The sequence below is a fragment of the Grammomys surdaster genome, unplaced genomic scaffold (assembly GCF_004785775.1).
Source record: "Grammomys surdaster isolate TR1022 unplaced genomic scaffold, NIH_TR_1.0 125974, whole genome shotgun sequence".
In the NCBI taxonomy this organism is placed as follows: Eukaryota; Metazoa; Chordata; class Mammalia; order Rodentia; family Muridae; genus Grammomys; species Grammomys surdaster.
In genome coordinates, this window is record NW_021620791.1 from 614,860 (window position 1) to 638,261 (window position 23,402).

At 44.2% G+C, this 23,402-nt stretch overlaps 1 protein-coding gene across 1 annotated transcript in view; it reads right to left on the bottom strand.

The window, feature by feature from the left end:
* Positions 1-4,855: 4,855 nt before the first annotated feature.
* Fbxo32 (F-box protein 32) overlaps positions 4,856-23,402 on the bottom strand; it is a 35,619-nt gene continuing 17,072 nt past the window's right edge. The window contains exons 5-9 of the mRNA XM_028753866.1: positions 18,215-18,308; positions 17,235-17,419; positions 9,624-9,806; positions 8,427-8,570; positions 4,856-6,952 (exon numbers count right to left, since the gene is read on the bottom strand). Of these exons, the coding sequence (XP_028609699.1) occupies positions 6,863-6,952; positions 8,427-8,570; positions 9,624-9,806; positions 17,235-17,419; positions 18,215-18,308 (696 nt within the window). The 3' untranslated portion in view covers positions 4,856-6,862. The remainder of the gene's footprint in view (positions 6,953-8,426; positions 8,571-9,623; positions 9,807-17,234; positions 17,420-18,214; positions 18,309-23,402) is intronic.

Sequence of the window (23,402 nt, forward strand, 5' to 3'; positions counted from 1 at the left end):
GGTGTGGGCTTAAGACCCTCATCCTAGCTGCCTGAAAGTCAGTATTCTGCTAGCAGCCGTCAGATGAAGATGTAGAACTCTCAGCTCCTCCTGCACCATGCCTACCTGGATGCTGCCATGAGCCTGCCTGGATGATAATGGACTGAACCTCTGAACCTGTAAGCCAGCCCCAATTAAATGTCCTTATGAGAGTTGCTTTGGTCATGGTGTCTGTTCACAGCAGTAAAACCCTAACTAAGACATTCACCTATCTGATTTCAATGTATTTGAGAAACATGTTGATTCATGAATTTCTTTGTTAGTGAGACTATAAAAACTTCAAATATTTGGAGTAAATTAAATCTGTGTTCCTGGACCATGGTCACCCTGTCTGGTCCAGAATAAACTGTCTCTCCTCCCCTTTGAGGTGAGAAGTGTGTTTCTTGCATTGACATCTAATGATATCTTAGAGACAGCAACAGACGGAGTTATGTAAACCTGTGGCAGACCAAACTACACGTAAGAGCTGAGTCTGTGGTGCTAACCTCTCGTTCTCTGGAACATTTTAACCATCATTCTTCTGAGGCTGCGTGACTGACAGCACACATCTCAGCAAAGCATCTGCTCAGTCTGTTTCAAACAACGCAGTACCATTCCATTCATAACACTCTTGGCAAGTTGTCTCTGTTTGCTTGCTGCTTTTTTCTTTTGTGCGAGCATGCATCTGTCTCTCCAGTCAGAATCTGAAATCCACCAATGCAGAGACCATTTCTGTCGTGTTCATCATCCTGTTCTTGGTGCTTTGAACAGATCTAGCAAACACTAACTGTTCTGTAAGGGTTCCTTGACAATGACAAATGACAATGACTTCAGAATCCATTTCCTCCCACTCACTCTATAGTATAGTCAATACATGGAAATACCCTACTCAGAGCAGTGTAGTTTGGACTCTGGTTGGTATTCAACCACAAGCCTATTTTTCTATGTATTCCCAGGAACTTTTATAATCATCGTTAACAAATTTCTTGGAGCAAGAACATAAGTCTCAAAGATAAAAGATAAACATATTCATTACAACACAAAGCTGAGTTGAATTGACACACATCAAAAATACACCAGGGTGTGTTGTAGGAAAAACATTTATTGCAATTCGGTGTCAAAAAATGTTTACAAAAAATATGCCACTGTCTTATACAAACAACTATAAAAATGTCAGTTCATCATGCAAGAAAAGGTGTGCAAATAAGTTATACAGGATTGAGATTACTCATTATTAAACAATCATCTTTGCATGTAATCTGTCCAATCTTTCAGATTTAGTTAAAACGTTTAACTCACCCATTCTGTTTTTCTTTAAAACATACATTTAAAGCTTCTAAGCTTAGACATGGACTATAATATACTCTCTTTAGCCAGTGTGACTGGCATTTGGTAGTATAAAGATGGTACCAAATGCTACCAAGTATGGAGCAGGGCTTGGAGCCATCTGTTAAACAGCCTTGTGCATAGTTAATAAACATGTCTATACTCAAAGACAGAGTCATATTCTGTAATGTTGAAGCATATGACATATCCAGAAATCTGGAGTTTGGATGTGGCCATCCATTATTTCCAGCCAAATGGAGAGAGACTAAGTTTAGAGAGCTTTCTCAAGAAGTTTTGCTTGCTGAATTCAAGGAGACTTTGAAAAAGGTCCAGGCATCAAAAGTCATGGCTATTACCATCCCTTTACAGGATAAATTTGCTTTACAGGATAAATTCTGCTAATTTCAAACAAGGCTGAACAGAATGAACCTCACTGGATCTTATAGTGGGGCTTAGGAAAGAGGATAGATGGTTTAAATGTACCTTTCCATTTCAGGGGAGAAGAAAGACCTGTGTGGGTACCAGCAGGAGCTGGGTCAGTGTGTGTGTGTGTGTGTGCGTGTGCACGTACATTGGTATATGCTAGCATGATAGCATGCCTGGGGATTTCTGTGCACATGCATATGCCTTTGGTGGTTGGGGCAGACGTTGGGTGTATCCCTAAATCTCTGTCCATTTTTATTTTTTGAGACAAGATCTCTCAATGAGCCTGGATACCACTTCATTCTTAAGGCTGGCTGGCCAACGAACCCCCCTTGCATTTAAGTTCATGCCTGGCTTTTATATGGATGCTGGGATCTGAATTCATGTCCTCACACTTGCATAAAAGACACTTTATCAACTGAGCCATCTCCCCAGTCCATTTCTATTCTTACAAGGGAATTATGTAAGTGCCCAAGGGAAAGACGAATATGTTAAAACATGCTATTTGCTTTCTGCTGTTTTTGAAACAAGGCCTTGATATGTAGCTCAGGCTAGAAGTCCTGCCTCTGTAAAGATTACAGGCATGCACCACTGGCATGCTATGCTGGCTACTTCCTAGTAACTCAGCAGTATGTTGTACGCACAACAGACTAAGAGGGTATGAAACTTCTCCAGGAAGAATCAGTCTTAAAAGGTTTGGAAGACTTTGTGGCAGATGCCCATCACGGGACATCTCCCATACCTCCCACAGTGGAGATCTTGGGAAGCATTACAGTGGCCGTCATGAATTTACACATGTCCACAAAGTGCTTGTGTGGGAGATGAACTCAAGAGCTCTGGCATCAGGAAGCTTCAGGTTTCTGTTCAACCCTGTTGCTGACTTCCCAGGGAGCAGAGGAAGCCCCTGTACCCCCAATTCTGGAGAGGGTTCCTCATCTTCAAAGGCAGAAATGTTAGAGTCCATACTTCTCTCTAACAATCCTTTTTGGTCTAAAGTTTGGGATAGGAGTTTATTTGGAAAACCATAAAGGTTCTCTCTCTCTCTCTCTCTCTCTCTCTCTCTCTCTCTCTCTCTCTCTCTCTGTTTTAGCAGAGCTGAGAAGAAAACATTTACAGAAAACATAGAATTTAGAGGAATTATGACCTTGTTTGTTGAAGCCACGGAGGGCCCATGATATATCAAAGAATAACACCCCTGCATTTGCCCAGAGCTCCAGGGTTGTTTCTGAGTCTGTTTAAATACTAACAGGTTTCAAGCCAGCATCCAGTCAGGAGAGATGGTTCACAGACTCAGATAGTTGGAAACAGATTAAAAAACCAAACAAAACCAAACCAACAACAGATGTCAACATAGAAAATGATAGAGTTTAGTTTAAAAAATGCACACATAAAATTACAGTCGAAAATTCACACATAAAATTTAGTGTTTGCATAGCAAGATGTTATTGCCCTACAGTCAGGCAGAAAAATACAAACCCAGGTGCATGTTTTATAATAAACAATGTTCTGAATGCTGAGAACCGTACACCGCTAACCATCTCCTGAGATGATTTATCTCTCTGTGACTCATACCAATTGCTTAGACAAATCAAATTCCCAGCTTTTTTTTCTTCCATATAAAACAGCAGAAATAAGGAGCCTGTGTCAATAGCAAATGCCTCCTGGGGAAGGGTTTGTGAGGCCACCCACCAGCTGGCTTCATGGTCACAGTTATAGCAACTCTTCTGTTGAGAGCTTTGCAGTGGAAACTTTGTCCCTTAAAAATATCTTCTCTAAACCGCTGCCATCTGAAATTGATCACTAACCAGAAAGCCCCTCCCGGCTCTCCCGGCAGGAGATCCCACCTTGTAATGTCTGTTCCTTTCTGTCACACCGTTTCCTTCCCATTCAACTGAGATACCCATTCAAAGCAGTGGTAGTAATGACATGGTCTAGTTGACAGTGACATTGAGTTTTTCTTTTATTGACTCTGGCTATAAAAGGATTGTGGCAGATGCCATCACGGGATCATCTCCCATGCCGGGTGTCATGAATTTGCACATGTGTACAAGGTGATTGGGTGGGAAATGGACTCAAGAGCTCTGGCATATGTATCCCTTATATATATAAGGCTGCACATACACACATATACATATATACATATATGTAAGGGTTGATTCTCATTCAGAGACTCTCAGCTGAGTGCTCTTAAATAAAGTTACCAGTGACCACGTTCCTTGGTTTGCTTGGACAGAACTCTTCCTTCTCCAGATATCTGAATCACTTTAAAATGGGCATAATTCTAGTTCTGTATTTTAACATGCAAAGGAGGGGAAGGCAGGTACAGAGAAACCATGCCATTTCTCTCAGCAATTTCTATAGCCACACCCATCTTGGTTTTGTACCAGCAGTTCTGGGTCAGAAATTTTTAGGTTTTGTGTTTTAAGTCTGGGAGTACTGCCTGGGTTTGCCAAGAGGAATTCTATAGACTATTAATGTCGTAAGAGCTTTTCTTTTTAACTCCCAGTACTTGAATGTGAGGCTCTGGCCATGACCTAATATGGGTATCTTGCTTGCCTTACTCTCTCCGTTGCTCCCCCATACAGCATCAAAGATACATCATTTCTCCTCCTCTCCCTCTCCCTCTCCACCTTCCACATCCTTCCTGTTTTCTACCAACCAATGACAGTGACCAATACATGTTCCTTTCTTCTTTTTCATCCTTCAAAGGATTCTCCGGTTCTGTCACATACCATATCCAATGACACCAAGGGTCATGGAAAATCTGCAGGCACCTACTAAATATTTCAAGAAGCTGTGACCTCACTGCTTGGGGTAAGGGCCGTTTTACATAAAGGCAGGTTGTTGCCTGGGATGTATGTATGCTATATGACTTTGTGTACTGCTGTCCCATCCATGAGACTGGCTAACCAGTTTTATGCTGGCACCAGTTCAACGCTGGCAAAGTTGATGGACCTGTAAACCCCAAGGTCCCAACAACTTCCCATCTCTGAATGGCACAACAGAGCAGTTGTAACAGGCTGAGGACATGTGAAAGGCATGATCCCCTAACCTCAACACTGTCACTCAGAATCACTGTGGCGGCCACCTTCCTTCCTTCCTTCCTTCCTTCCTTCCTTCCTTCCTTCCTTCCTTCCTTCCTTCCTTCCTTCCTTCCTTCCTTTCCCTTCCTTTCTTCAATCTAGGCCCTACATTCCTAGTGTAAAATTGATTCTGGGGAGAAGAGTCAAAAAACCAAAGCCAAACAGGGAACTCTGATCTGTTACAATGTTTGTAGTCTCCAAGGTTCAACTTTGGACTTTCAACTTTTCTATGTGAAAGAAATCTTGTTCTTTTACATATCCCTTTTCTCATTATGAACCTTTAAATTCAACTTAATTTTGCCACCAGGAGATGGTGCTGAAAAAGAAAGCACGGAGAATGTCTCTGGTGTAAGCACAGGTGTAAGGTCCTGCAAATCAGAGAGCCCCACAGACTCCATCTGCCAGCACAGTACTGACCCGAGCACAGTACTGACCCGAGCACAGTACTGACCCGAGCACAGTACTGACCCGAGGGCGCTCTACGTCTTAAGGAAGAGGTGTTGACTGCCCCTGGCCTTCTTCCTGTTCTTCCTCAGCCATCTTCCCTCTCCTAGGAACACCCAAGCATCAATGCTTCAGGTCACACTACACCCTAACATTTACACAGACCAAATTCCTATTTCTGCTTATTTGCCGAGGGCATGCGTAGTGGCAATTTTATTTGGAGATTAAAAAAAAAAAGCAAATACAATTGCAAATATATGTACATTGTAGAAAAGCAACAATCTATAAAAAGTAAAAATAAAGACATTTCACCCACCCCAGGAATTAACTCCTTAAGCCCTGAGATCTTTCTTCCACAGTGTTCATGTCTCTGCCTAGCAAGCACCCCTGGGATCCTTTATCTTTTAACTCTCTTTGTCCTAACTCAGTCCTGAAACAAGTTTAAGAGAACACATCTATCTGGTGGGAACTCTAAGCTTTCTTTTAAGTCATGCTTGTGAAAAGTCCCAGTTCTGGATGACTTAAGTTTGATGTTGAACCTAAAAGAACAGACAGTGCCTCAGCTCATTGCCCCACTGAGGGGAAGCAGCAGCTGGCAGAATGCTTGACTGGCTAGTATGAAAAAAATGTGTCTCAAGCCTCAGTTCTTAGGCTCCACTAAGGTCCCAGACATCCACTTATCCATGAAGACACCTAAGGAAGCCCAGACAAGCCCAGAAGTTAGGCTAGAAGAAGGAAGAGTTAAATCAAAAGTGCCGAGCATGCAAAGGTGCCTAATTCTCTCATCAGGACCTCTGCTATTCTTTAGCTGGTCCCCTGGTTCCCTATAGGAGCGACAACATGAAAGGAAAAAAGGTGCAGGTACTGAGAAGGACTGGGAGAACAGGAAGTCAGAACCAAGGGAGGTTTTTTTTTTTTTTTTAACAGCCTTCCCATCTTAGATCACTTCACAGAGTATAGAACTTACACGAAACACAGACATTGACTGCTAGATATTGTATGTTACCAGAGAGCACGCTATGCTTTTAGAGGTAGACCATTGTGCGGCATCGTCATAGGATAAGGACATAAGCCCGTGCAGATCTCAGGTGGATAGACTTCTTTGCCTGTTCAAAACAAACCCCGAATCCAAGCCCAAAGCCCAAGGATTTCTCAATCGTAGCATTAGTTTTCCTTCTTCCTTCTTTTGTCTTAACATTTTCACATTGTAAACAGAGAGTTCCATTTTGTCTTTGAGTTCTGCCTTTTTCTTCCTAGGGAACTCAAGAGGACTCCATTTTCATGGCTGACAAGAGGTCTTGCCCTTATAGTCTTGCTTGCAAATTGTTAGGGAAAAAACAGTTTATTTACAGTATTTCTGCTTTTTGTTACCAGTTCTCATGTGAAATTCACATTTGTAAATTTCCATTGGCAACTGCATCTTTTCCCACCAACGTCTTCTCAATGACCGTATCCCCGCAGTGTCAAGCCAATGCTTAAAATGTACACTATTTACAAATGAAGTGTCCAGACTCCCAGCCATCCAATCAGGGGCCTTCTGATTCTGTGTTGTCATGTGCTGGGATTATTCAGAACTTGAACAAGTTGATAAAGTCTTGGGGTGAAAGTGAGACGGAACAGCTCTCTGGGTTGTTGGCTGTGCACGGATGATCAGTGCCCTAGGGAGAGCATCATGGTTAGGTCTGAGTTCTTTGGGGCAGCTTCCTGGTGCTGTAAATCCCTCCCAATCTTTAGCAATTCTCTGTCAAGAATGCCACTGCAGGGGCTGGAAAGATAGCTCGGTGGGTAAGAGCATGCAGGAAACCCAAGTTCGAATCTTGTACCTGGGTCAAGCAGGTCACAATCACCTGTAACTCTGATTCCAAGTTAGCTGACACCCTCTTTCAGCTCTGTAGGCACTGATCTCATATGCATATAACTACACGTAAACATGTATGCATGTATGTAATTAAAAATAATAACACATCTTAAAAAAGAAAGAATGCCACTGAATTAAGGTGCTGAGGACAGCAGTTAGTGGGTCAAGTGACTGGTGTGTGACTACAAGGACCTGAGTTTGCATTCCCAGTACCCACACAAAAGCTGGGCATGGAGGTATGCGTCTTGAAGCCCTAGCCCTGGGGACGGGGGGTGGGATAGGGTTGAGATAGGTGGATCCCTGGATTTCATTGGTTTAGTCAAACTGCCAACTAGTCAAACAGTCTAGTCAAACTGGTGAGCCCCTGGTTCACTCAAAGAAAAAAATTAAAACATTAAAAAGTGGAGAGCTACTGAGAAAAACAGTAGACTATGACCTCTGACCTCAGCACTCGTGTGCTTACATGTGCACCTGCACAGACATGTGTATACACAAACAGAGCACATTCACAGATTATCCCCCCCACCCCCCAAGATAAAAGGATTCCACTGTGAAGCTAAAGAATTAGTGCTTGTGGGGCTGGAGAGATGGCTCAGCCAGCAGTCAAGAGCAATCTCCAGCACCCACATGGTGGCTCACAACCATCTGTAATGGACCCGATACCCGCTTCTGGTGTGTCTGAAGACCGCTACAGTGTTACTTATATATAAAATAAATAAATCTTTAAAAAAAATAGTGCTTGTCTATTTAAGTACCTGTGCACACAAAGACAGATGGTGAACGGGTCTCAGAGACAAATCAATATAAGGAATAGAATAAATGAAAGTCTTTGAGTTTCCGTCCCTGTCCAAGTGCTGAATGAGTTTTACTCTCTTCTCTTCGTAAGTTGGGGGCTGAGATAGGAAGGAATAGTTTCGTGTTGCTGGCACTGCTGCCTCTTAGGATCTGGCTCAGGGAAATTAGGGCAGGAACTCAAGGCAGGAACCTGGAGGCAGGGGCTGAAGCAGAGGCCATGAAAGAGTGCTCGCTGCTTACTGGCTTGCTCCCCATAGCTTGTCCAGCCTGCTGCTATAGCATCCAGGACCACCAGCCCAGGAGTGGCACTGCCCACAGTCAGCTGGGTCCTTCTACATCAATCACCAATCAAGAGACTGCCACACAGACTTGCCGACAGGCCAGTTTGGTGGGGACATTTTCTAAATTGAGGGTCCCTCTTCCAAAATGACTTTAGCTTGTGTGAAGTTGACAGGACACTAGCCAGCACGGATGCATACCTTCCAGGAGAGAATGTGGCAGTGTTTGCAAAGCTGCAGGGTGACCCCATACTGCTCTCTTCTGGGGTAACATCGTACAAGCTTAAAATACATCTTCTTCCAATCCAGCTGCCCTTTGTCAGACAAGATCAATCGCTTGCGGATCTAAAAATGAAATGGAGAAAAGTGATTTCAGGAGACTTCACTGGGATGATAGTTTAGGGCTTTCTTGTTCTGAAAAGATCTGCTCTCACTCTTCCCCACCCCCACATTTTTACATGGACCCTCTCATGGCCAGGAAAGAAAAATATCAATCTATAAAGCCACAGTTCCTCAACTCTCCCCACACACAGCACTGAGTACCCAGCTCTCCAAACAAACAGGCATAATTTTTTTATGGTGCTCCTGGCTGTTCCTTCAAAGATTAGGCCATTCCCACAAATCACTTGAATGTTTCTTTGCCGTAGACCTGAGTGATAATTTCTACAAAGACACAGTTATTATTATTAGCACTGTGGCTTTATTTTACATCGAAGTATCAGTGGATTTGTGAATAGAACCTGCTGGATGAATGCACTTATAGGAAGAATTGGAGAAACAGCCTTGAGGCAGCATGAGGGGGAAGACCATGTTTCTAGGGTCTCCACAGGCCCATTTCAAATGTAGGGCCACCCTGAGAATCAATATACAGGTCATTTGTGGCCTTGGTCTCTCCGTCTGTTAGAAGTGGGCATGACAATATCTACCCTTCCTAGGTGGATGGATAAAAGGAAGCAATGTTTATAAAAGAGCTTGAATATAAAGCAGCATAAAATATCTTTTTTTTTTAAGAAAAGAGGCAATACTGATTTGTGAAAATTTGGGGTGAGCCATGAAATATAATCTGGGTCAAGGATTTATTCATCCTCTACAAAGACTATGGTGATGACAACAAGAACCAAAAAGTAAAAACCTCACATTGAGTTAGAAATGCCTCAGACCAATGGTTCTCAACCTGTGGGTCCTGACCCCCATGGGGGCGGTCAAATAGGCCTTTCACAGGGGTCTCCTAGACCATCAGAAAACACAGATGTTTACATTATGATTCACAACAGCAGTAAGATTACAGTTGTGAAGCAGTAATGAAAATAATTTTATTGCTGGTGGGGGGCCTGTATGCTGGAAAAGGATTGGGCAGGGCAGGGAACACAAAGGGGCAGGCCACTGGGCTTCACTGACCTGCCGCTCTGAGAAATGGTACTGGCAGAGTCTCTTCCACAGTAGCCGGTCTTCACTGAGCACATGCAGGTCTGGGGCTGCCTGGCCCAGGCTGACCAGGTCCCGCCCGTCACTCAGCCTCTGCATAATGTTCAGTTGTAAGCACACAGGCAGGTCGGTGATCGTGAGGCCCTTGAAGGCAGGCTGCAGAGAGAGGGTGGATGATAAGCAGAGAAGAGCCATTTTCCAGGCAACTTGCTCTCAGAATGCACTGGTCTTCCAATTAACTACTAGATTCCTAAAGCAATGTTCCCTGTCCAACACGTAGAAGCAGGAGCCATAGCAGAGCCTCTCAGAGAACAGCCTGGAATGGCTTGGATGATGGTGGCCAGCAGGCTTTCCCTGTGTTTGCAAGCTTTTGCTCTAAAGAGCTCTTTAAACAGAGATTAGAGAGCACATGTTGGATTTATATATATATGTGTCTGAGGGGGATGGGTAGTGGAGAGGGTTTCTCTGTGTAGATCTTTCTGGCTGTTCTGGAACTTGCTCTGTAGACCAGGCTGGCCTTGAACTCAGAGATCTGCCCGCCTCTTGCCTCTTGAGTGCTGGGATTAAAGGTGTGCGCCACCACTGCCCAGCTATGTTTTCCTTTATTCTTGGAGATTTTTTTTTCTTTTGGTTTTTTGAGACAGGGTTTCTCTGTGTAGCCCTGGCTGTCCTGGAACTCTGTAGACCAGGCTGGCTTCAAACTCAGAAATCCGCCTGCCTCTGCCTCCCAAGTGCTGGGGTTAAAGGCATGCGCCACCACTGCCCAGCCGGAGAATTTTATATATGTATAGAATGAAAACTGTTCATCCCATTTCCCTCCTCTAACCCCCTCATATCCTTCCTTAACAAGTCCCTCCCAATTTCAAGTCTCTTTAAGATGATTTATTTTTATTTTATGTGTATGAGTCTACACGTGTATAAATGCACCACATCCATGCACTGTGTCTGTAGAGGTTACAAGAGGGCGATGAATCCCTTGGAACTGGAGTTATGAATAGTTATTAGCTGCCATGTGGATGCTAGGAACTGAACCCAGATCCTCTGCAAGAGCAGCCAGTGCTCTTAACCACTGAACCATCTTTCTAGCCTCGCATCTTTTTTTCTTTGACAACCCACTAAGTCCAATTAATACTGCCCATACATGCACAATGTGGGGCAAGCCACTGTCCATTCGTGCATGGTATGGGGCCATCCACTGTCTATGTGCATGGTGTGTGGCCATTCACCACCCATATGTGTATGGTGTGGGGCCATCCACTGCCTAGAGCATGGATGGAAACATGTTGGATTCTTATATTTCATTCACTTCACTATTAAACTGCATGACTCGCTACCTTCCAAAAGTGCTACTGCCCAGGACAGGTAGCCCGAGAAGACCTCTGGCCTCCTATCTCACCATCCTCTGTGGCCTCAGGTTGTTCCATTTCGGTATATTCTCTGGCACCCAAACCACATCTCGACTACCTGTGCACAATGCCCTCATCCCTCCTGGCCTTCCCTTGTCTCAGATTCACTTCAAATCCATTTCCATTGGTCATGATGGCACATGCCTTTCATCCCAGCATTTGGAAGGTAGAGATAGGAGGATCTCTATGAGTTTATGGCCAGCCTGATCTATATAGTGAGTTCTAGAACAGCCTCCTGGCTGTCCTACATAGAGAGACCATGTCTCAAAAACAAAACAAAACAACAAAACAAAAACAAAACAAAAACCCAAAAACCAATGCCAAAGAAAGCAAAGCAAAACAAAACAAAACAAAGCAACTATTTCCTCTGAAGACTCTTTCTGCTTATGTATTTTCCAGAAGTTTCCTTCAGTGAACCTTCCTAGAACTGCTTAAAGCTCCTCAGTGGCCAGCTGCAACTCTCTCTTCTGTATAACTCCTTTCCCTTACAAAACACCGAGCTGAGTATTCCTTTCAGAACCTAAGGTCCTTTGGACAGCAGGGATTTTGCTTTATTTCCCGTTGTTTTGGTGTTTGGCACATCATAAGCGCTCGGCAAAAATATCAGTGCAATGAGACCCCCGTGCTTGTGCATGTGTGTATATGTATGCATTTATAGGAATATATATATATACGTTTGTATGCATGTGTGTAGGTTTGTGCATGTTTCTGTTTGAGTTTATATGTATGCATGTTTCTTTATATGTTTGTGCTTATATCTGTGTATACACACAGGGAATGATTGGCCCCAAACCCTTTGAACTAAGCTACACTGTAACTGAGGCAGCACTGTTCACATCATGGAACATTTAATTAAAAAAAATCTTTTATTTATTCTACATGTATGAGTGTTTTGCCTGCATGTATGTATGTGCAGCCCATGGAGATCAGAAGAAGGTATGAGATCCCTGCAACTGGAGTTCAGATGGCTTTAAGCCACCATGTGAGTGGGGGGGTGGGAACTGAACTCAGGTCTTTTGCAAGAGCAACAGTGAGAGAGATCTCCAGCCCATGCAGGGAATGTTTCAAAAAACAGCTCATCCACATACAGTATTCCTTTTTTTTGTTTATTTGTTTTGTTTTGTTTTGTTTTGTTGTTGTTTTTCAAGACAGGGTTTCTCTGTATAGCCCTGGCTGTCCTGGAACTCACTCCTGTAGACCAGGCTGGCCTCAAACTCAGAAATCTGCCTGCCTCTGCCTCCCAAGTGCTGGGATTAAAGGCGTGCACCACCAAGATTTACTTTTATTATTTACATGAGTACACTGTAGCTGTTTTCAGACACACCAGAAGGGGGCATCAGATCCGATTACAGATGGTTGTGAGCCACCATGTGGTTGCTGCAAATTGAACTCTGAGCCTTTGGTTAAGGCTCATTGCTCTTAACCACTGAGCCATCTCTTCTGCCCTACATATAGTATTCACCTGCAACCAATCATGAGCTCCTGAAGGAACCTCCACTATACCCCCAAGCTTATATTCAAGACTTTTCTTATTTTAAATCTTAATGATCTCAAGATACCTCACCTAGACCTATATCCTTGTAGGCAGGTATAGTTTGTAGGCCTTAGAGATCAGTTAAACACAAAGAGCCCTCATGGTATTTTCTGTGGCCAGGTGCAGCGCTGCACAGGGGAAAGTAATGCTCTGGGAATAGGGTATTTTTCTCATTCAATTTCTGGGGGAGAAACTGTAGGACGCAGAGCAGAGCCCAATCACATGGGAGACCCCAGGCTTTTCTTGGTACCAGCCTCACTGCGATTCCCAGGGTCAGTTAGTCTTGGCAATCATCCGAGTCCCTTGGCAGGCAGGGCAGGTACTATTGGGAAGATGAGCCACAGAGGGACTTAAGGGGGTGTTGTGAGAAGACTGGATGTGCATGGGGAGGAATGTCACATGGGAGGGATGTCACATGGGAAGGATGTCACATGGGCAAAGAGCAGATCCAGATGGCATCCTGAGGAGTCTGGGTCTCAGTTTCCCCAGCTCCCAAAGCCTGTGTTTAGAGTACTAAGGATGATCCCTCCAGCTCCAGTGATCTCGGACCTGCAGTGGCCTCCGGCCTCCTGTTTCTTCAGAAGTGTCTGTGACCTGACAGTTTTTACTGCTCTCTTCTATCCCAGGCTGTGGGGCTGAACTTTCAATTGTTTGCAACCTTCAGGACTTGCTGTGACTGCAGAAAGCCCTCGACCTGTCTGCCGTTTATCATCTGCTGTTGATCATATGAGCTAATAAAGCTGCCATGGGATTTTCTTTTTGTTTCCAGCACTTCAAAGCCTCTACTTTTTTGGTTAAAACTCCCAGGCCAATTATTACATTAACTCCCGTTAAAGGCACGCTTGCTTGGCAGAGTTTGCTCTGTCAGATTTTCAAACCTGAACTTTTCCAAAACCCTTGCCCAGACCTCAAGCCAAGCCCTTATGACTGATAAATGGTTAACTGCTTGCATGCCTTCTTCCTTTTGAATATAAACATATAAAAGGAAACATACGTCACTCTTGCAGCCCAGTCAAACATTTGGCTAAACTCCATTTGTGTCTACCCCAGCTCCCATTTTCCAAAACATTGCTTTGCCCACAGCACTATAATTATATCTTATTTTTCCTACAAACCAGTGCTCTTAATTTTGTCCTTCATCCTTCATTATATAAATTATGTCTGCCAATAAAAACTGGCTTGAAAGAATTAGATATGAAGCTTTCTAAGGCCAAGAAGGTTATCTGCTGGGGCAATGAGGCAGGACTAGGAAAAAGAGGAAACATTTACTATGAAAGACACTTGAATGTTTTCATGGATTAACATACTTCTCTTTCTGACAAATACAAAAATATAGTCCAGACTGAAGTAGAGTGTTCTCATTTTCTCCCTCTCCCTTCCTTCCTTCCTCCCTCCCTCCCTCCCTCCCTCCCTCCCTCCCTCCCTCCCTCCTTCCCTCTCTCCCTCTCTCTCCTTCCATGCCCCCAGGATCTCACAGCCTAGACTGGTTTCAAATGTGTTAGGTAGTTGAGGATAACCTTGAACTTCCCATTCCCCTTACTCCTCTTCCCAAGTGTGCTGAGATTACAGGCCTGAGGCACCAAGCCCCTTAAGAGCTGGGGATTTATGTGGGACACTCTTCTATATAGTTCTCAGAACAATACAGCTCAGAGCCCCCTAATGGGTTCTGGAGAGGACAGAGTGTAGAAAGGACCAGTAGTTAAAAGTGTAGCTTCCTGAGCAGCTTGGAGTCTGATGCCAGACCTCCTAGGTAGACGCCCCAACACAATTACACTCTGCCCGCCATGTTTTTGGTTTCTAAGTCCTTGAATTCAATAAGCCACAGATGGAAAAAACTCAGAAAAAAAATGCATCTGTACTGACTGTGTACAGGCTTTTTCTTGTCCTCCTGTCCTATGTCCATAGCATCCTACAAGGTTTTAAAATTGGGCTAGAGACGATCAGCAGTGCAGAGGAGGGTGTGTGTAGGCGATTGCACAGTCACTAGGCACTGTACGCTCAACCCCTAATCCAGGGCATCCTCAGGGTGTCTTTGAATCTATCCCCTGTGGATACTGAGGATGATTTTTCTCATTTACAAAACAAGAGAATGAGTATCCTGCAGTGTGGCTGGGTAGAAGAGATGAGACAATGTACAGACAGACTCAGCATAGTGTCCAGTAAATCTCAGCCATTTATCTTAATTACAATGAATTACTAGATAAGTTAATTATTACATGGGAAGGATTTACAGTGTGTGTGTGTGTAGACAAGCCCTTGATCATAACACCTAATGCATCTATAATAATGCTTACCACATACCAGGCCCTGTTCCAGCTGCTGTCTGTAGACTAGCTGATGCAAATCCATGCCTATGTTAAATCTCACACAGGGCTATGAGATGGCCTCTATTTTCCAAATGAGGAAAGCAAAGCATGGGGAGACTGAATACTCTGTCCAAATCTTGTAGTTGCTAACTTATCCTTGTCATCCAGAATCTAGGGCAATACTCTCCAATCCTGTCCCTCTGAACCCAGAAGGAGCTTTCTCTTCAAATAAACATTCACCTCTTCGACTAAAACCGACTGACTGCCTCTGCCAGGTACAGACCAGGAGATGGCAGTGTCTTTTCCTTTGACAATTACAAAGCAGTGGGCAGAGAGAGACGTGTAGGTGTATGAGAACATTTTACCTAGTCAGAGTGGTTCTGAAGAAGACCAAGTGATGGGGCTTTGAGAGATGGGATGGACCAGGAAGGGTGGGAGCCAAGGGGCCTTGAGGTAGTGTGCAGAGAAGTGTGGGGTTCTGCTGGAGCAGATGGAGGAGCTGCAGATGCTGGAGGAGATGAGCTTTAGTGTTGGATCTCTTCTGTAGAAGATGTCATTGGACTAGAGATGTTTGTTTTTGTTTGTTTGTTTGTTTGATTTTTTTAAATAAGCTGAATCAGTGGATAAATACATAGAAGAAAACTAGACGGGAAGAAGTTTGGAAGCCACTGATGCTAAGCACATTTTGCCATTTTAGGAATAAACAGTCTGAGCTTCTGACTTCAGCTCTTAGCCTAACTGCTCTGTGATGCTGGGAAGGTCACTGGAATCCCCTCTGGTCCCCACTTCAATGTCATCCTATGTAGGGTAATGGTGACTACCATGGCTGCTTTTCAAGAGTGTTTGGGGATCAACTGAGGAGGGTTTTAAGGAAGAAAGGTCACAGAACTGCAAGGAATGGGAGATCAGCGTAGGTAACACACTCATCTGAGGTGGCCAGAGGGAGCCGAGCTCAGGGCAAGCATGACTATCTAAATGGATGCTCCAAAGTCGCTAAAGGACAGATGTCATTGAAACAAATGGGCCTTGTTCATTTCTATCACTGGTTGCGAATTTTCTTTGGGGAATAAGGGAGAAGTATTCAGGGCTGGCCATAGAGAGTGCTAGAAATCAGGTAGCAGGTTTACTTGAGTTTTCTGTGAGGGATGACTAGAATTCTGGTCTTTAATGTACATTGTTAAGCTATGTCTATATTTTGGAGAGAGAGTGGAATAAATTATTAAATTATACGGTTCATAATACAAGCTTAACTTTCTTAAAACAATACAACAGTGGGGATAACTTCTGGAAGATGACCTACATTTGGGCTCTGTTCTTTTGCGAGCATGTGTTTGCAGGCACTCGCACGCCTGTGCCTGTATGTGGGTATGTGGGTGTGTACAAGCATGGGTTTGTAGCCTAAGTGACTCTTTGGAAGCCATGTAGAGGTTTCTATTATTCCCTGTGCTTCAGACTTTAGGAAACCAAGGCACAGAAAGATCATTAGTTGTAAAGAGGGAATGCTTTTTTGGAACCATCACATGGCGGGGTGATTATTTACAAGAGGTCATGGGGTTTTCTGCATGTCACCTTCACCTGATACATGGTACAGTTGCAAACTGTATGGGTCCCGGAAGCCACTTAGCCAGCCCAGGGTGTGATTAGATAAGTAAGCCAAGTGTCCCATGAGGCTCCTGAGTGTGCCTGTCCATCGGGGAGACTGAGAGACGACACCAGCAGCAGCCACAGGTTAACGTGTGTCTCAGCCTTCAGGCTCACCAAGAAGACAACGGGAGCCGACAACAAGTGTTTAATTTGGAAAGCCAAAACAAATGTCTGATATACGTAGTCATATGCTGATAATCTAGGGCTCTGAGTGAGTCTTGCTCAGTTATTTTCTCACATGTACATTCAGGCTTGATTCAAAGGCATCCCTTGTCATCACTACCAATACATGGAACTGAAATTTTCAAAGGCTGGCGGTACCAGTTCTTCAAGCCCGTCTTCTGGGTACTATTGTATTGACGGCAGCAATGCCAATCCACAAACAACTCATTCTTTTTGAGGAAAGGAGAGCTCCCCCAAGTCACACTGAAGACTTCAGCAGAACAGCCAGCACCCTGCCCCCAGCAGCGTTCTGCATGATGCTCCAGTTGGCTGTTATCCTTCACATTCCTTCCACCTGCTTTTGCCAAGTTCTTCTTCCCACTCTCCTCTATCAGGATGTCCCTCATACCACCCTCCAGGATGAGGCATCAAATCAGAAGCGACTAGCTCCTGTATCACCCGAGTAGACTTTATGTCCTGCTTTGTGTCTAAGTGGAGGAAACCATGGTGGATGGCTGGGGCCCCCACTTACCCTGCTGATCTGGATGCTGTTCAGCTGCTGCTGCCAGTGTAGGATGGTCTCCATCCGATACACCCACATGTTAATGTTGCCCACCAGCACAGACTTGCCGACTCTCTGGACCAGCGTGCATAAGGATGTGTAGAGTGTCTGGAGAAGTTCCCGTATGAGTCTTATGTTTTGCTGGTCTTCAAGAACTGGAGTGGAAAAAATGAAAATCAAAGTTATGTTATTGAAGCCAGGCGTGTTACAAGTGGCCTTTTCTTCTTCGTTGTGGGCTCCTGTTACTGGGCACCGCCTCTGTCTTTCTTTCTCACCAGTGATAATTCTATTCTCAGCTAATGGATAGGGTTTCCATCATCTGGGTCCCTCTTTGTTCCCTTCTCCTGGGCTTCTAAAGAACTCTTTTTTGTGTCCATTGCTCCAGCAGTGCCAAGTGTCCACCTGACCAGAAAGCAGTGTATTTGTTCAGTAGATGACATCTTTTTAGATCAGTAGAAGACCACAGTTTTGGGGGTTCAGATGGTTGGGTTATAAGCCTGTCTGTCATGTCTCTAGATAATCATTTGTCATATGCCCCTGTTCCCCTGTGGGTGAAATGACTCAGTTGACCCAGATGTCTTAAGGTCCCCTCCGGTTCAAACAGTCTATGCCTGGATTCTGCTCTGCACACAGCTTAGTTTCCTAGGAATATAGAAACCCCACAGATAAGGGTGAGGTACGTGTCCTCATTGAGAAGCCAGTCAAACTTGAAGCAGGGCAAACATATGATCCTAAAGAAATGACAAGGGGAGGTGCTCTTGGTCTTTGCCAAGGGTATGGGTGGCAGCTCTCTTCTGAGCTGGAAGCTGGTTCTCCTGAAGCTCAGCTGACATCACTCATTTCCATCGGCTCACATGGCCTTTACACCTAGTGGCATGCTACTTGGTGAGAACATCCGCCTGCCTGTTCCTACGCACAGGGACGGGGCTGGGAGAGGGTGGGGAGCTCACCTTTCAGCACCACTTTTTCCAAAATGTTCATGAAGTTCTTTTGGGCGATGCCACTCAGGGATGTGAGCTGTGACTTTGCTATCAGCTCCAACAGCTGTGGATAAAAATAGAAGTTGCCAGGCTCAGAATACAGAGATTTTTTTTTTTAAACTCTAATCTTCACTTTTGAGTCACATGACATGCAGATACAGACTGATGGGGGTGGGGAGGCAAGAGAGAGAGAGAGAGAGAGAGAGAGAGAGAGAGAGAGAGAGAGAGAGAGAGAGAGAGAGAAATGGCAGGCAAGGCCACCAGGCAATAAAAAAGCAGGTGCTCAGAGTGAAAGACAAGTGGGGGTAATTCAAAACCAGGAGTCAGGCTGAATATTTAATTGCTTTTTTTTCTTTTTTATATAAAGGGTTTGGGCTTCAGCCAGGGCTGATCCATTCTATTTGGCTCACTTTGGAAGGAGAGCTGACACTATTCCAAGGGGGACAGAACCTCTCATGACCTGTGAACACCAGAGCTCTGCATAATCACCCCCAAGGGGATCTGTTCTTGCCCCGACTTGAAGCTTTGTCCACTGGCACTGACTGCTCTCAGGGCACAGCAAAGCTCATGTTTGGTGACCATGTGCACGTCTCAAAGAAAGGATGATTCTTTTAGATAGTACCTGCTTTTCATGTTCAATAAACTTGCCTGATCAGCTTTTGTGGAAAGTTACCAGCCCGAGTAGTCATAGACCTTGTAAACAGGTAGCCTTGGCAGACAGACAAAACCAACTTAGATAAGGACAAGCGAGTCATAGGCAGAGTCATAGTGACCTGTCCCCTGAACCTTTACCCAGCTGATACCCGGTTCTGAAAGATATCTGTATTCCCCCTGAACACCCACACTCCAGTGTCATCCCCTTCCCCATATCCTGCCTTTCTGTGTTTATAACCCCTGTGTGAATGAATTACGATTTGAGAAAAAATAGATTATTTAAAAAAAATAAAATAAACTTGCCTGATTATTAGACTCCTTTGCTGCATGTACATCTTTTATTTATTTTTTAAATAGATACTAAGGAAGAGAAACAGGGTGTATAGTGAGTCTACCTCTATCTCCCCAGAGGCTCAAAGCAGAACCCCAGTATCTGTCAGCTTTGATAGAATCCTTTTGAAAGCTTTATTTTATGTGTGTAAGTATACCATGTGTGTGCCTTGTGCTAATGGAGGTCAAAAGAGGACATTAGATCCCCTGGAACTGGAGTTACAGTCAGTTTGAGCCACCAGATGGGTGCTGGAACTGAGCCTGGGTCCTCTAGAAGAGCCGCAAGTGCTCTTACTGGCTGAGCCATCTCTCCAGCCAGTGCTATAGAGTCTTGATTTGATAAATTCTTAGTTCTTTGATTATGGGCATACCATTAAATGTATTTTGCTATCTGGGTTCTTCATCTTTATGAATAATATTCAGGGTCTTTGAGGCGGTGAGCTTTCAATGGAAGAGTATACATAGAACCTCCACCAAAGGGCCTGATGTGAATTAGATGCCAGGTAGGCTTGGTTTGTTTGTCAAGGGCTTATGTTAATTTCTACTGCTCCCATTATTCCTGAACAAAAAGAAGAGAAATTATAATAACACACACACACACACACACACACACACACACACACATTTATATACCGTGTTGGATGCTGGAATCAAGGCAGAAGAGGGAAGAAACAAAGAAGAATCTAAAACTCTGCTTTACAAACCCAAACTGTATGAGAACATAAGAACTGAATATAAAAGTAGGATTGCAGGGGGCTCGCTTTGGACCTGTTCCCTACATCAGCGGTTCTCAACCCATGGGTCATGACCCTTTGGCAACCCTTCATCTCCAAAAATATTTACATTACAATTCATAACAGTAGCAAAATTACAGTTAGGAAGTAGCAACAAAAAATAATTCTATGGGTTGAGGCTCACCACACATGAGGAACTGTATTAAAGGGTCGAAGTGTTAGGAAGGTTGAGAACCATAGCCCTAGGTGGTTCAGATCACTTCCGTGTCCCAGGCTCTTATTTAAAACACTTGTCCTTATTGAGCCCTTTGGACCCTTGTCAAACACAGACAGACCTAGTTCCTTGAACATAATTTTATTTTAAATTGGAAACAAAAAAGTTCTAAGTCTTGCATGCCTTTGTGCTAGATGTAGTATCTTTCATATGTGCAGGGGGTGGTGTGGCCTCCTGATTTGGAGAAGGAGGAAGAGGAGAGGAGGAAGAGGAAGAGGGAGAGAAGGAGGAGGAGATGACACTGATTAGTTCTGGAGACCTAAACTTAGAAGTCAGGACCTGACAAGAGTGTTGCTGACAAGAAAGGCATCAAAACACACCCGAGGGTGGGGCGGGTGAGGGGAGGCTCTGTCCATGCATGGTGACCACAGGGCTCCATGCCCACTTGGTTCAGTTCTGCCACCAATCAGCACGTGACAGTGGAAAAAGAACACAAACCTTTCATTTTCTCCCTGAGCAACAGCAGGCTCTAGAAGGCCAGGCTGATGGTTTATTAATGCCCAGAGCCTCACATGACTAGCATAAAGCGAGATGAAAGAAAACAAAGGGCTGGAAGTCTGGAGCCTGCTCCTGCAGGGCAGGCGGCTGAGTACCGTGACTCATCCTTGGGTAGGAGGTGAGGCAGGGGGCAGCCTTCGATCAGATCAGCCAGAAATGCTTCCAAATCATGGGTGCCATGTGACCACCAGCTCCCCAGAGTGTCAGTCTTAATCTCATCTAAAAGGGCACCAATCACAAGGAAAAAAAACTAAAAACTAAAAAAAAAAAAAAAACCTCTGCAGTAGGCCCAGACTGTGCATCTAACAAACCTCTGCTGGCTCTACGTTTAGGGGAAGCAAAGAGCTCTTTGGGCTGAGCTTATCTTCACTACCTGAAGAGGGGCAGGGGAGCAGCACCCTGGCAAGTGACAGGAGAGTGACATGTAATCTCTGCTCTGTTTCACCCTATCTTCAGGGAAAGTCCCCCACTTTCACTGCTAGGCAGCTGTGGGGCCCTGGAACAGGAGAATCGGATTTTCTGTCTGGGTGACCTTTATAACTGTCATTCATTTAGCACGAATCTCTGTGTCCACTCTGTTGTAGCACTGAGGCAGACGGTGGGGGAAGGGCAGAGCGTGTGATCCCGGGACTCATGGCATTTACTGTCTAGCCATCTAGCTTGTTGTTGCCAATAAAAAGACTACCTACAGGAAACACAAACCAAAACAGCAGCAACAAAAGACTACCTCTAGGATTGCTATAAGAATCAACCTACACACAGAGAAAAACAAAACTTACTTGAGTACCAAACATAAAGTGTTATCACTATTAAAATTATTCTTCTCCCCAATGCCAGTCTTTTAGGAAAGTTTAAGGTTGACAGATGGAGTAGGCAAAGTTTCTAAAGGGCCAAATAGGAACTGTTTTTGTTTATTTGTTTGTTTGTTTCGAGGCCAGGGTTTCTCTGTGTAATAGCCCTGGATGTCCTGGAACTCACATTGTAGATCAGGCTGGCCTCAAACTCACAGAGATTCACTTGCTTCTGCCTCCCCAAGTGCTAGGATTAAAGGAATGCACCACCATACCTGGCCCCCAAACAGTAACTGTTTTAAGGTTCGTGGGTCATACAGTCATTACTGAAAATGCTCTGCAGTTGCAGCACAAAAGCAACCTTAGACACTATGTAAATTAATGTGTGCGTGTGTATCAACGAAACTTTATTTACAAAAATAAACAGAGGGCCAGATGTGGTCCTGGGTCCCTTGTGATACATATCATAGAGATTATAAGTGGAGGTCCCAGAGTCACACTACGGGCTTCAGTTTTTCCTATCTATAAATTTTGTATAATGATATCACTTCCTTAAGAATAGTTGTGAAGATCAAATAGACCATCCAGCACTTGCAGAGTGCCAGGTACCAAGAATATTCTTAGCATTATCACAGCTTTTTATCATAATACAAAGAAGACAGCTAGGTAAAATTATTGCCAGGCAGAACACAGGGAACTACTAAGGTAAAATATAGCTCGTTTAAAGACTATATTTCAATTGTACATGTCGTCAACTAGATGAGTTAAGACTTTAACATTCCTCCGATGTCGTTATAACATTTGTGATGTATTTAACAGGCCTCTGTTGATACGTGTCATGACTTGCAGAGATGCTTCAACCATGAAGTCATGATTTGCTAAAAACAATGGATATTTACTGTGTGCAGAGATAGTGCCACACGGTCCATCTGTCTGGTCTCAGTTTTCAACGACAAAGAGGTTACATTGCCCGTTTGACAAATGAAGACACTAAGGCTCAGAGCAGTTAAGCACCAGCGCTAGATTGGTGAGTCAAGACTTGAGTCCAGATATGTCTAACTGAGAATATGTATTTGGATAATCACTAATTTGGGACGTAGGGCCAAATTTTTATTCTAACAATTGCAGCAACATCATGAGACTTCTTACTATCTGCAGAAAGAATCTGGAAATTTTCTATCAACACTGTGCTATGACTAGTAATCAGCTCCCACGCTGTGGTGAAATAATACCCAGAAAATATTATGGACACATTTAGGCAGAAGCAATGGTTTTGGATTACCTAAGGAGTCTACCGCTTACACCAATACAACTCTACTGCCAAGAACCAGCAGAGAGTGCCATGTGTTATTAATGATGGGATGAATCTGTCTACCATTTTTGTTGCTAAGAGAACTGTTTGCCCCAGAGAGCAGATTTGTATCCAGTAATTTGTTTACCAAGATGATGGAGCCAACTACCTCCTTTGCGCTTAGCCACAAGGAAAGGAGAGTAGAGGAAAATGATTTGTTTGGAAGTAGCTGTTTGCTGCCGACAAATTTTAGCTCAGGTGCCAGTAATTTGCGGCTGTGCTGAAGGAGAGGCAGAGGTGTAGAGGACCAGGGAGTCAAGCTCTCAGCTTCCCCTAGGTGCTGTGGTGGTCACTGTGAGTGGGCAGCGTGGGGATCTGCCATTGTGTGCAGGGACTCACTGTGGCCATGAGGGAATGAAGCTTTCTACTGGAGAGAGGAGGCGGCCTCGACATGCCCAAACCACATCCTGCCCTTTAGCCTCTGTTCATGCTGGTTCTGGAGATGATGGATCGGAGAAAAGTCTAGTTGCAAGCTGTTACCCCAACAGCAAGCAAAACAATGTGGCAAATCTCGGAGTGCGTATCA